This window comes from Haliotis rufescens, unplaced genomic scaffold, assembly GCF_023055435.1.
Source record: "Haliotis rufescens isolate VD_foot unplaced genomic scaffold, xgHalRufe1.0.p SCAF_5, whole genome shotgun sequence".
Taxonomy (NCBI): domain Eukaryota; kingdom Metazoa; phylum Mollusca; class Gastropoda; order Lepetellida; family Haliotidae; genus Haliotis; species Haliotis rufescens.
Genome location: NW_025964223.1, coordinates 23,077,951 through 23,091,651, shown reverse-complemented (window position 1 = coordinate 23,091,651; position 13,701 = coordinate 23,077,951). Strand labels below are relative to the sequence as shown.

General features: G+C 38.6%; 1 protein-coding gene across 7 annotated transcripts in view; it reads right to left on the bottom strand.

Moving 5' to 3' along the window:
- The window catches only part of LOC124111740 (phosphatidylinositol phosphatase PTPRQ-like), a 247,471-nt gene that overhangs the window by 29,669 nt on the left and 204,101 nt on the right, over positions 1-13,701 (bottom strand). For 6 of the 7 annotated variants that reach the window (XM_048384534.1, XM_048384538.1, XM_048384539.1 and 3 more), the window contains 9 exons: positions 13,371-13,566; positions 12,162-12,335; positions 10,126-10,260; positions 5,787-5,923; positions 5,389-5,511; positions 5,010-5,073; positions 4,491-4,681; positions 1,892-2,072; positions 1,480-1,653 (listed from right to left, as the gene is read on the bottom strand). In XM_048384534.1, coding sequence (XP_048240491.1) covers positions 1,480-1,653; positions 1,892-2,072; positions 4,491-4,681; positions 5,010-5,073; positions 5,389-5,511; positions 5,787-5,923; positions 10,126-10,260; positions 12,162-12,335; positions 13,371-13,566 — 1,375 coding nt within the window. The remainder of the gene's footprint in view (positions 1-1,479; positions 1,654-1,891; positions 2,073-4,490; positions 4,682-5,009; positions 5,074-5,388; positions 5,512-5,786; positions 5,924-10,125; positions 10,261-12,161; positions 12,336-13,370; positions 13,567-13,701) is intronic. The other variant, XM_048384535.1, reaches the window with a different exon arrangement.

Sequence of the window (13,701 nt, the reverse complement as noted above, 5' to 3'; positions counted from 1 at the left end):
GTCCGGACTAGTACTAGCAGCTACACACACACGACCAAGCACATCGCTATATGAGTGTAATAACACGTCGCAACCTCACGTGCACCTCACCTGATTTCGCTTGATTGCATGTGGACCATTTGAATTAGTGACAAAGACAACATGTCATTTGATGCCAAAATGAGTGCGTAATTCAGGGATGAATGGATTGAAACATGATTTTGTAAACACTAACCAATGGCTGATCGTGTTCATTTATTTTCTTAACATACTAAACGTTTCAATGGTTACAGGCGACTTTTCAGAATGATCTTTAGTGGCTTGGTAGAAATAACATATACTTATGATCACAAATATGTTGTTTTTGTTATTGCTTTTTCTGAATAAATATTCAATATTTGGATTTCAAAATATACACAGAATAACGCCGTGGATGGTGTTTTATCGAAAGATTAACAGTTGTGAAATTTGCGATGGTCGTTTTAAGAGGTCGTTCTCATGATCAGTAATGTTGCGGATGATATCACAGAACAGAAAATTCCCTGTAGAAATCAATACTGAGAAGTGTATGTGTGTGCGTGATGTATTTTAAGTTTTATCAAACTTTAAAGTGACGATTGAAGAGGAGGGACAAACATGTCCTTGTGGCATCCAAGGAGTTAAACGCGTCACATACAAGGAAAGAGCCAAAGAGAGATATACACAAGTACGCACACATGTTGCTCTTCATTGCTCTTCATAAATAGTTTATATATAGAGGATGTTCCATGTGTCTCGTGGAATATCATGTTTCTCTCATCTCGTGACTGGGGAAAAGGAGTCATTAGGGTGTAGTTATCTACCGGAAAATTAATTATTTCATTACAAATGTAAAACCTTGAAACGTAAATTATCCCTACATAACACATAGGGACGGTTCACCACCTCTTGTATTTGCAACTTAAAAAGTAGTTTAGTCTTTACAAATCTTACAAAATATAACCAAAAGTATGAAAAAATATTCAGGGTCAAGAACATTCTTCAACATACATTTCGATATGATTATATATGAAATCAACTTTAACAAAAATATTCTTGAAAACTAGGAGACCGTTTTTGGCAGCGAAAGAATACGCTCTGGTCATGTAACAAAAATGGCGCTTTGCGAAACGAACAGTCTCGATTGACGAGTTAAATGAGAAATTTACAGCTTATAACGAAACATTTTCAAGAGAATAACAAACGACAAGAAGTGATATTGACTCTGTAGTGATCAGCTGTCATTATTGTGGCTTGTCAGTGTGGAACTAATGTTAAAAGGACGTCAACAGTTTGTGTACGGGCTTGACACTTACGACAAAGGGGTACAATAAAAGAGGAGGCAACTATTGTATGACAATAGTTTCGTCAAATCGTTCACTGTTCACTGCAGTGAAATATCAGGAATTATGTTCACTGCAGTGAAATAACAAGTGTTATGTTCACTGCAACGAAAATATCTCTTTTCTCAACTTATCATACCGTTTACAGTTAAGTTGTCCATGTTCTCGAACGTTGAAGATTGTCTTCCTGTAGCCTGCTGTACGAGGATGGTGTAATCCGTCGGTCCAGACTTGTGAACTGGGGGCGTCCAGGTAATCTCCACCGCCGATGCGTTCAGCACAGTGACAGAGAGTTGTGTAGGCATCGCGGGGACTAGTCGGATGGAAAAGTACCATTATTTCAACCGCATACGCCATTAATGTGTCAAGTCATCACCCTTGTAGGATGGTAATGGATATCATACATATTTTATTTATAAAATGTTCATTCCAATGAACTTAAAATTATTACCACTCAAAAATGACATATGGTTTCATCCCACGCCCAGTTGTGAAAGTAATGTGTACAATGTGAATGAAATTGATACAGTAACAATATTTAAGGTGTTTACCATCAATGTCTGTCCGTATAGCAACGGAAGTGTCAATGCCGATGCTGAAGTTATTGACAGCAGCCACGGTGATGGTGTAGTTAGTGAACGACAAGAGGGAGTTGACGTCATAGTTGGTGAGAGACGTTTCCGGTCTTTGTATAATGGTATGTCGGGAAATACTACAGTTTCCATCCTCTACCTGAACAAGCCAATAACATGTATGATTCAAAAACGAAGGAAGATATCTTGATAGTCAGGAAAATTGTGAATATATGGACTGCTAACCAATGGACAAATAGACAGGAGTTATATATACTCTTAAAAAAAAGAAACGCAAGACGGATATTGTTGGCCATAAAAGCAAAATTAGAGACCAGAGAGGTGCAGAATGAAGAGGTTTGATGTGTTATCGTGTCAGTGACAAATTTCCCGGCTCTAAATGATCACAACAATTACTTAACCATTATTCGGGAAACACATACGATTCGGAAACAAACGCACCCAGTGCATTAACAAGGATCTGCACGCCCTGCACCTGCAGCAGCACTATGGACGGTATTAAAGTGAAGGGTTTTTGATTGCCTGGCATCTGCGTCAATCGAAGAGTGACAGTTCAACAACATGCTAAGATTAAGAGAAGTGCAAAGTAACAACGTCATCGGCCGCTCTGCAGGCAGGAGAATTCCGATCAGCTGAAGTCAGGGTTTTCAATGTAGAGCCAAGTACCACCACAAGGCTATGGGATGGGTTTCAACAACATGGGTCAATACGTGATCGGCCAAGGTCGGGACGACCGAGAGTTACCACCCCCGCCATAGATCGCTACATCCGACTGGGCCACCTGCGCCCTGGATCTGAACCCGATAGAGCACCTGTGGGATGAATGGGATAGACGGCTACGCCGACGTCAACCACAACCCCAGACGTTGCAGCAGTTGGCCTTTGCGTTGCAGGCCGATTGGGCTACAATTCCCAAGGATGTGATTCGCATACTCGTCTCTTCCATGGGCAGGAGATCACAGGCCGCTATCGATTCCAACGGGGGACATACACGTTATTGATAGCTGACCTTCACCTTGGACTTTTCCTATGTACTGATAACTGAGATGAGATGTGTTCTCTCCACAAAATTTTGGCTCAATATCTTGTACGGTTCCTCGTATAAATGTTTTGTCCTTCCTCACACAAATCTGGCTTTGCGTTTTGGTTTTTGAAGAGTATACATCTATATATTTCAGATGTACATTTGTATTTTGTATCCAAAAGGGATATATCTATTCCACTATTATCTATCATTCAATTCACCAAATCTTTCAACTTTCGATTTGAGAAAAGCATGAAATCGGACAATAAGTTGAGATAGCGAATTGGCGGATTTACACTTTTCAAATCCTCATTACACAGTTGCCCTTAATATCGATACTACTATCAATATATGTGTGGTATATCAATGATGGGCTTCACACATACGCCATGTTTGGAAATGAACCCGGGCGTGACGTGTGAATGATTAAACCCAAATTTTAAAGCTACCCAACTGCATGCCCCAAAAGACTTTTAGCTAAGGAGACATCAGTTCAAAGACAGAAGATATGTGTATTTTTATGCGTTACAAGAGCATTTGTACATATAAATACTGTAAATTATGAATTAAATGCGCCACGAAAATAATACAAGTACTAAAACAAAAATGTATCACTAAGTTAATGCGAGACACACTACGTCCGATGTTTAATTAAAACAGGATAATATTGCTATAAGCATGATAGAGTACATCACGTATTCTTTGACCATATGGAAACGGTCACCAAGCGCCTGTGGTCTGACAGATCCAACTACGACCTCAACCCATGAGAAAGTTGCCAGAATTGAGACTGTCAACAACACCATCCTTCCATCATTAAAGCCTAAAATCACCTGATCAAGTGACCAGTCGCCGTGGAATAAAGCGAAAGTAAAACAGCCATTAATCTCCAGAAACACGTTCTTAGGTCGCCAAGTGTGCTTCGTAACACCGCAACACAGGCACTGCTAAGCATTTCAGTAAACGTGCACATTCTTTTAGATCGAGGCTAGTCGAATACGTGCCTGCAGAGACATACCTTTGTGAAATGCAAAGCAACGAAACGGAAGTACCAGAAAGAGTTTATTATAAGTGTAGAGGAGACAGTTAAATCTCATTTCTTTCCAGATGAATTGTAATCAACTTTGACTAGACCGGCGTGAAGAGCCTTCTCGACACTCGCAAATCAGGGTTCACTTCTGTCTAACTTGGTTTCAATTTTATAGATTCAACATAATTTACTTAACATACAACCTATCGTATTACATCATCATGTTTTCCACTTTGTTTTCCAATTTTACAAAATATTATAGTAAATGTACATACTTGTTTAATTTAGTTCTTATCTATGGATTATAATATAGTGTGGTATGAATGCAGTAGAATGTAGAGTCAATGTCAAACAATGTCATCCTTGTTCACGCTTAGACCTATTGACAAGACAATAATTAAAGGTCCGGACACTCGGATATGTTTTGGCTGAGCATATGCCTCGGACAGAGGACTGTAAATTCAAGTACCCAGTCATGGGTACAATTGTTCTTCTGGACTCACTCTGAAGGTTCCATGAGACTGGCAGTCAGTACAGACAATGTGCACAGCCTGCAGACACACCCCGTCTTCTGTGTGGACATGCAGGACATATCCCAGGATGAAGCCATTGGTAAATCTGGGAGGCTTCCAGGACAGACTGATGGAGCTGTTGGTGGTGGACGTGCTCGTGAAATCTGATACACTCCCTGGCTCTGTTGAACAATGCATATACGACAGTGAGACGATGTACTTGTTATAAATAAATAGAACTCGACATACACGATGACAGAAATGGGTCTTTAAAGTTATTTATAAATACTAGTACATACTATATAGAACTCAACATATACGTTTACATTGAAAGATGAAAGGAATGGTCTTTAATGGAATAAACATTTATATCGTAGCGACACTTCTTTTGTATTGGTACAACCGAATGACAGTGTTTTGAATGGTTACAATTCACCCTTAAATGAAAGTGACATGTACGATACAAGTTACAAGAATTATATGCGATTGAAATGTCGGAAACAAACGTACGCCCATCTTTTGCGAAGTGATATTCAGTTGTTTCATTCCCAGCATACGAATCATGAGCTACAACCTGTAATTGAAAGAGGATGTAGTGTTCAGTTTACTAGAAACATACATGTATATAAACCGAGCATACAGAACCGATTTAACTAGCTTTTTCTGATACACGTTTTTCTGAGTATCATATGATGCTAGTTGAACACATCTTACGCCAGGCTTAACCAACGTATGTACAAGTGATACGGCAGTTGTCAAGTACGTAAGTACAACAGTTTGGTCACATGGTTTCCCACTATACAGTGTCACTGAATGTAGTTCAGTCATGGAGTCATGAGAGATACAAGTATTTAGCGGTAAATGGAAGACACAGTTCGCCCTAACTCACCGAGAACATGTAGTTTACTTCAGGCGTCACGGGTACAACCCGTGAGTAGTTACAGTTCGGCTCAGGTTCAGCAGAAATGTTCAATCCTTGATTATTTTCTATCATGCTGTGGTTATAATCTCCCTGTCAAAATGCAAAAACATATTCGCACAGTCCACATAATAATCGCACACAGTACATATGATTTGAATTTACTTGTACTGAATATCCATTTCATTCATAAATCTTTCTCAAGTTGCATACAAATTAGTTAGTTAGTTACGTGGACAAAGGCAGGATTGGGATAAAAGTAAACGTGTACGTCATACCTACGCCTTTCTGATTATAGTAATATAATATGTTCCTCTGCACATTACGATTTAAAGTGTAATGATATTTTTACCATCAATAAGACATACCTGAGCATCATACGACAGTATGTAATATTTAATGTCGCCGTGTCTTTCTGTTTCGTTGGGACAGGAGAAGATGACTTCCAAACTCGTGAAGTTGTCTTTAATCTGAGCGATGCGAAGATTCTCTACCTTTCCAGGAGCTATAAATGAAACACGCTCTTTATTTATAACAGTACAAATATAATCTCAGCTGAAAGCATAGACGATTGTATGGTTCCGACTATATCATGAGCACGTGTTTATGAATCACTATCAAAAAGTGATAACAAAACAATCAAAATAGACGGGTGCGTTAAAGGATGCTGTCGAAAACGGGTGTCTTGATTGCCCTCAAAATATTTGTTACCTCAGTAAGTGACGTAATTATATTCAGATTGTAATTATTTCAGTTTCATTGAAAGTGCATCGAGTTATGCCAATGTTAACATAATTATTAAAATTAGTAAACTATATAAGTATTAATCATGAAGCGATTCAAAATAGTATTTATGCTAAAAAGCTGTGGATATGCGGATCTGCAAGACTGAGTTGTCACTTTGGACAGCATTTCTACTTGGTGAGGGAGGAAAGACCGCAATGGTACATTGTACATGTCACAGTTTGGTAAAACCCACGAGCACCTGTACGGTTAACGTTTAGCAGGAATTAGAATATAATGAGGGCGAGTCTGGGGCTCGATAGTACTTTCATAGGAATACGGCAGGAACTGATGTGCGACAGCATATGCACCTGCTTTGTGTATTGCAAAATCAGATTCACTTAAAGACCAATGATTTCTCACTAAATACGTAACAAAACTGCAACGGGTCTGAATTAAGTAAAATATTTTAAAACAAATAACATTCATTGTTGTGATTATTATATTTGTCCTTCTCCCCGAGGTCAAGTTGTCAGGTGAATCTATCGACATCACGATCATTTGAATTGGTGAATGCTTCGCATTTTACACCACCGCCTCACTGTGGTCATTCACGTGTAGCCGACGACGAGCTGCGATATTGAGAAATTACTACACGAGTGTCTGTCAGATGTCATTGATCTCACAACGAGTTTTAACGAGCGAAAGCGAGATTTATTCGCATTGAAACAACGAGTTGTAAGATAAATGGTATCTAACAGGCGCGAGTGCACACCAGAGTTAATATTTTTCACCTAAATAATTTTACCAAATATGTACAATATCCGCATGATATCACTACTGGTGACCGACTTTTACAAAATAGCGTGTTCACTGTACAGTAGCGGGACTTATAGAGATCATTTTCGTTGATTGAGAATCGTATATTCATAAATGTGTCATGTAAGTAATTAGAAACAATCAGACAATTTAAGAACTGCTATTTGATTTATGTTTTCCAGTGCAACCAAGAGAATTAGCTGTGCGTGATTTTGCGTCAGTCATTGCGTTACAGAAAACGGAAACCTTTACGATTTCTGTTAGTGAGTGAGTAGTGAGTATGGTTTTTACGCCGTTTTTAGCAATATTCCAGCAATATCACGGCAGGGGACGCCAGTAATGGGCTTCACACAATATTAATGTACCCATGTCGGGAATCGAACCCGGGTCTTCGGCGTGACGAGCGAACGCTTTTGCCACTAGGCTACCGCCACGATTTCTGTTAAATTTATCTGATCATTGTAATGTATATATTTGTAATTCCATAATGTGTACTACGATACTCTTCACATGAATATTCTTAAACGTGAGCCACTGTATGCAACAATTAGACAAATGGATCTTTCAAAATAGGAGAAAATGCTACAGTGTAAAATTTGAATTTTGCTTTGTTTATATTTCAAAAAGTACAGTTTTCGTTTCCACACCTAATTTATTTCGCTTGATTTCGCTTGATAATTAGCATTGGTGGCAAAGACCATTTGTTATTTGACTTTGAAATGTATGAGAAATTCAGGGATGTATGTATCGCAGATGAGTTTGAAATATACGTGAGCTGATAGGCGTCTCATTACCAGCATACGTGGAATGTGACTTTGTAAACACTATCCATATATGGCGGAAACTACTCTTCGTGTGTTTGCGTGTTTTCCAAAAATCGGCAACTTTTCAGAATTATCATTAGTGATTTAATGAAAAAACAGATACCCTTGATCACTAATATGCTATGTTTGAAATTCAATTCTTCAAGTAATTAAATATCCGATATTTACATTTGTAAACACATAGTTAATAACGCCGCAAATAGTGATTTAGCGAGATTTACAATGTACCTTTTTTTCAGAGGTCACTTTCAGTAATTTTGCTTTGCCTAAAACGACAGTGGATGATATCACAGAAGCGGGAATTCAAAACTGTGAAGTTAGTGTGTATGGTGTACTTTGAATATTGTATTCCAGATCGAAGTGAGGGTTGAAGAGGAGGGACATTTATGTGGCTGTGGCTTCCAGGGGGTTCACACTCTAAATCCCATAACGTTCAACACAGACGAAGATGAACATTTGACTGAAGCACGAGAAACTTTTCAGTAGCTTACAATCAGGAAAGTCCGTCACAATCAGACCTTAGGTCATCACCATGGAGTAGCCTGGAATTCGATCTCACACACATGTTTGATACCAGTTATCTCAAATGGGTTTCTCACCCACAGGTGTGTAAGAAAAACTAGATACTGATGAAGGTGATGTTAAAACCAAAACAATATCAATCAGTCAATAAGTCTGTTCTCATGATCATGTTCATTGATTTCTAATTTATGTTCACGAACTCTAAATCATTCTCGCCATTTACAGACGTAATTGCGTTAAGATCATTCATAGACGTGCGAGACAGGGTATTTGAGCAAACCAGATGTCAGTTTTTTCAAGCGACTCGGCATCATTATTTGACTTCAATTCGGATATTTCGATTTAATTTTTAACAAAAGAAAATCCACACAGAACACAAATATTCTTTCGATGGAACCCCCATCATGGGAGTAGATGTCGTGACGTTGAGAAACAACTAAGTGTATTCACAACAAAAAGGCGCGGCTTTTTTTATTTATTTTCGGAAGATGGCAATTTAATTTCGATACAGACAAGTCGGTAATGCAGGTCGCAATGTTTTGCTCACTCGTACCGATAATTTAGGACCCTCGACGCTAAGTGGTTGAATGCAAACTTCACCGGACAGTACTTCATTGGAGGTGTCCTCAGTTCGTCACACAGAGAGGTTGTCGCATCTTAGTAAATGATGCGATTTTAATTACAGGGATTATGTGTGGTTATTATGATGCATGCATGTATATGAATACATTGTCTGCCTCTGCCCCTCTCTGTAAGCATAATGTATACGGGTATGTATACATTAGTGTATGTGTGTAAATATGTGTTCGTGTTATATGTAAGTGTGAACATATGTATATATTCTAGAATATGTATGTGTGGCGTAAACTTGCATGTGTATTTGTGCTCATGTATTTTTGTATCAATGTGTATATACAAGTAAATATATTTCTCTGTGTTATGTTATCATATAATGGGTAGGTTTCTCTGCAGGATAAAGCCAACGGATAAAAAGGATATCCGTTCGGGTCATATGTGGATAGAGCAAATATCAAAGGTCAAGTAGGGGCTACTTTCACGGTTTACAAACAAACATGGCGTCGCCCCTGTCATTCGGCGATCGAGTCAGAATGAAACATCGGGAATCTGGAGAAACTACATGGATAATTGATATCATTATCAAAAGAACAGTCTAATATACTGAAAAGCAGTGTCTGACTGTTACGTAGCTGAGGCGTTTTACAAGTTTGGGCAACTTTGGAGATATAAATTGCGAAACAATTTTGCGAGGGCAATAGTCCTAGCCAAACGGGATCAGTAGATATATCTGTGCTTGTAGACATCTGCGGCTTGGAACCTTTTCCAAAAATTAAAAGAGTTGGAGTTGAGTTGTTTCCTTTTTTCGTTTTGTCGCTGTGTGTACATCTGACTGCACTTCGTAACGTTATGACAGGACAGACTGCCAACAACGTCTGACGTGCCGTCTCATAGACTAGGGTTCGAGCCAAGGCTCGCTAAATACTAAGAACAATGTTTATTCCTAAATACAGGATATTTACCATCCCCAAACACACTCGCGTGATAAACTCTGTGTGTGTGTGTGTGTGTGTGTGTGTGTGTGTGTGTGTGTGTGTGTGTGTGTGTGTGTGTGTGTGTGTGTGTGTGTGTGTGTGTGTGTGTGTGTGTGTGTGTGTGTGTGTGTGTGTACATGTGTATACATATGTATTATCAATGTCCTTACATATGCATTAAGGTAAGGGCCCCCTAAGTTGGATTACCTTTGCCCAATCCCGTTGACCATATATGTCAATAAAATATGTTTAAAACAAACAAAACAAACCTGACTCGTCTGTCCTGACAGTTCTGTTCAGAGACACGACACTTGAATTGTCAACTGGAGTAGCTGCTGTGATGCTGAAGTTGTAGATCCAGTAACTCCGGAGACCCTCAATCAAGACGGATGTATTATGAAAACCTGGAGTGTGATAAAGTATGAACATAATGTAGAGAAATGTTTATCAATCCTACCCGCACATAGTTATCAATTACCAGATGTGTTGTATACGACGATGACAAATGGGTGTAACGAATACAAAATATTCATTTTAATGCATGCTGCGTTACATTTACGTTATGGCTGCTAACTACTTCATGAACAAAGTAAACAGAATATAGGTAGAGGTATCAGTATCGACTCGTAGATTAGCGGAGTGAATGAAGATAATCCAAACATCAGGTGACAGGAAGGAAATTATCGATGATTGACAGGCCCGAGCATTAAAACCGAACGCGATATTTGTCACATGTAAATGGACATAATAACTACTTTGTAATTGTTTATGGCTTGGGAAATGCTGTCATACATATATCTAAATGGCACGAGTCATTAAATTCACAAATTCTGTAAAGAAAGATGTCAAACTGTTTACAACCACAAACAAACAGTCAAAAAAGTCAATGAACACACTGCGTTGCCACAACGATACACAAATTACAATGTTCTTGCTGCAGCGGGGTCCGATGTAGGGTTAGTGTCAAATTTAGTAACATTCTATCAGACTAGTCCCCTACACATAACTCAAGTTACATGGTTTTCTAATCAACACCAGTCGTCTATCTGCTGATGCGGTTCAATCTTCCCTGTTACAAGTGCATTCCAATCAATGTTTCTGGCGATTTGCATAAGAGCTCTAGATCTGCCCACTTCAAAAAGTCACATTAACTTTCACTTCCATCACAATATTGTTGGTGGTCAGTGAGCAACCATCCTTCAAAACTCGATGTCAAGTTTTAGGTCATTAATTTCCATTTTAACATTAATTTCTGAAACAAAGTACTTATCAAAATATGATACGACAAAATAGGCAATAATAGAATCGAACTAAAATATGTCTGAGCTTTCGCCCTCGTCATTTTGTATACCAAGTCGGCACCTCACCTATGTCTAAACAGGTATGTGGACAAACAAAATGACATGTTTGCATGTTTTAGGCGACTGAATTACACATCCCTCAGTGTGGGATCTTAACAATGCTTTTCCTCTTCAATTGTATCAGGAAGCTCGCATGTGTACCCGATTCTGATCATGAGGTAGCAACCCCTCATCTAATCTGGACTAAGAATCTCATAAATGTCGGTGCTAGGGTTGTGCTATAAGTTGTATAGCAGGAGTGTGTTATCACTTAAATCTTTAGATGCTGTCGATGAGTCGATTCAATCCGAAGGGAAATTATACATACGATTTCTTGTAACTTCCGATGCAATATAGTGTACATGGACGTAATGTTGAAATAAAACCAAATGTGCAAAACCAAACTTTCTATTTGTTGGCCACTTGATAATTCTAGTTCATTGTTGTGTTCATATCATTTAGACATACAATAATAGTTTGTATACAACATACCTGCGTCATGAACCTAGTTATAATCTTCGGGGTAAAAGTAATCAAGCAATAGATTAGTCGCAACTACATGTACATGTACGCTACCTAGACATTTCTTCTTTAAAACTTTATAATTAAATTACATGTGGCAATAACCGGGGTCCCTATGGTTATCACAACATCATTGAAAAATAAAAATAAAATGCTGGTATAGAGATTTAGAGTAACTGGGAAAGTGACTCATTTAATCTTGGTATCATTCGTCACGATATGGCTGAAATATTGTCGATGTGACGTTAAGCATTAACTCACTCACTAATCTTGGTATCAACGATAAATGTTCAGTCATTTTTTAGAAACTTTAGAAAAACAACCCTATAAGCTGCAAGTATGTGGTAATGTTACTTGAAGAAATTGTATACATTATTTACACACTGATATGTCTTGTCATTTCATGATAAGAACAAACTACAATCGTAATTTAAAAAACATACCAGTGACAGTGACACACTCTATCTCTTGGAAAGTGAGTGAGTTTAGGCTGTTCTCTTCCCCTACTGTAATGTAGTAGGTAGTGGGTCCGTCCTGGTGATCGGCGGGGGTCCAGAACAGGGTCACACTTGACGATCTGTTCACAAAGGCCTGCAACTCCTTTGGCGGTGATGGAACTACAAAAACAAAATATTGACAGGTTGGGTATATTGAAGGTTATAGCTTATACACACTAGGCTCTCGCTATAAACGTCACTCCTTGTAAAAGATCTATCTATCTATCTATCTATATGTCTGTGTGTATGTGTGTCTCTGTTTGTTGTGTGTATGTATGTGTGCGTGCGTGTGTGTGTGTGTGCCTACATGCGTGCCTGCGTGCGCGCGTGTGTGTGTGTATGTGTGTGTGTGCCCTCAGCAATGCATGGTCGCCCCTTTAACCTGCATTGGTTCATGGAGACTTAATCCAGCCCACAGGAGATGAGGTGATATGCCACTATTTTCTATATTTAGTGGATAATCTACCAAGTGCCGTTTTACTTTCCTGAAGGAGATCCATTGGCCCAAAGAAAAGTATAATACGTTAATGATAATAACATGTATCTTGACGTTTTGTTCCAGACAATAACAAGTATTTTTAACAAAAGCTTGATGAGTGGCCAGTTCCCACAAATGTTCCAGCACTTCTCAAAAGATTCATTTTCATCTAAAGTAATTGAAAATGCTGTGAGCTTCAGCACCAAGGACCATCTTTCCAAATATATATAAAACGACAACGCCAGAGAACAACCAGTCTCGATTACCCGACGAAACAGATTCCATTGGGCGTGAAAGGCAAAGTCACAGATGTCATCCATCTTGCTGAAACTCAATAACAGTAAAGCGGGGGCAATCTTGGTTTGAACTTCACATCAGGTTGGAAGGTCACAACAGAGATAGCAGTGACGTCGCAGATGCCAGTATCAAATTATTTAACTCTGTCAAAGATCTTGAATTATAAACTGATACCAGCTTATCCATGGAGACTCGAGGAAATCTGCCTCTTCCATCTCCGTGCTATCGATAAAATCTGACAGTATCTTAATGCCAAAGCCACACATGCACTTCTTCGAGTTCTCTGGAAGTAGATACCTGATTTTATCATAGATTTACCAATCAGAATCAAGGTATCGTCAGTGTCATGGTAGAAATAACATTAACTTCATCACACTTACCAGTCATGTTTGTTTGAACATAGGTGTTCCTCTCCTCCCCTGTTCCGTTTATGTTAACACAGGATATTACTATTGTGTAGTTAGTATAAGACTCTAAGGCTGTAATATTGTAGTCATATTGCTTATTTCCGTCTTGGTTGAAAACAGCGGCACTACTCGTATTTGTAGTGTCAACTGCTTTACATTCGTGCTTTCTCTGTAACATAAAATTACACATATAAAAATATCCACAGACGGAATCATAGCAATTTTACTGTTACTGTGGAGAATTGTACGCTTTCATTCTCTTCTATATACTATGCATTTTATTGTCGATGACAAACGTGAAATC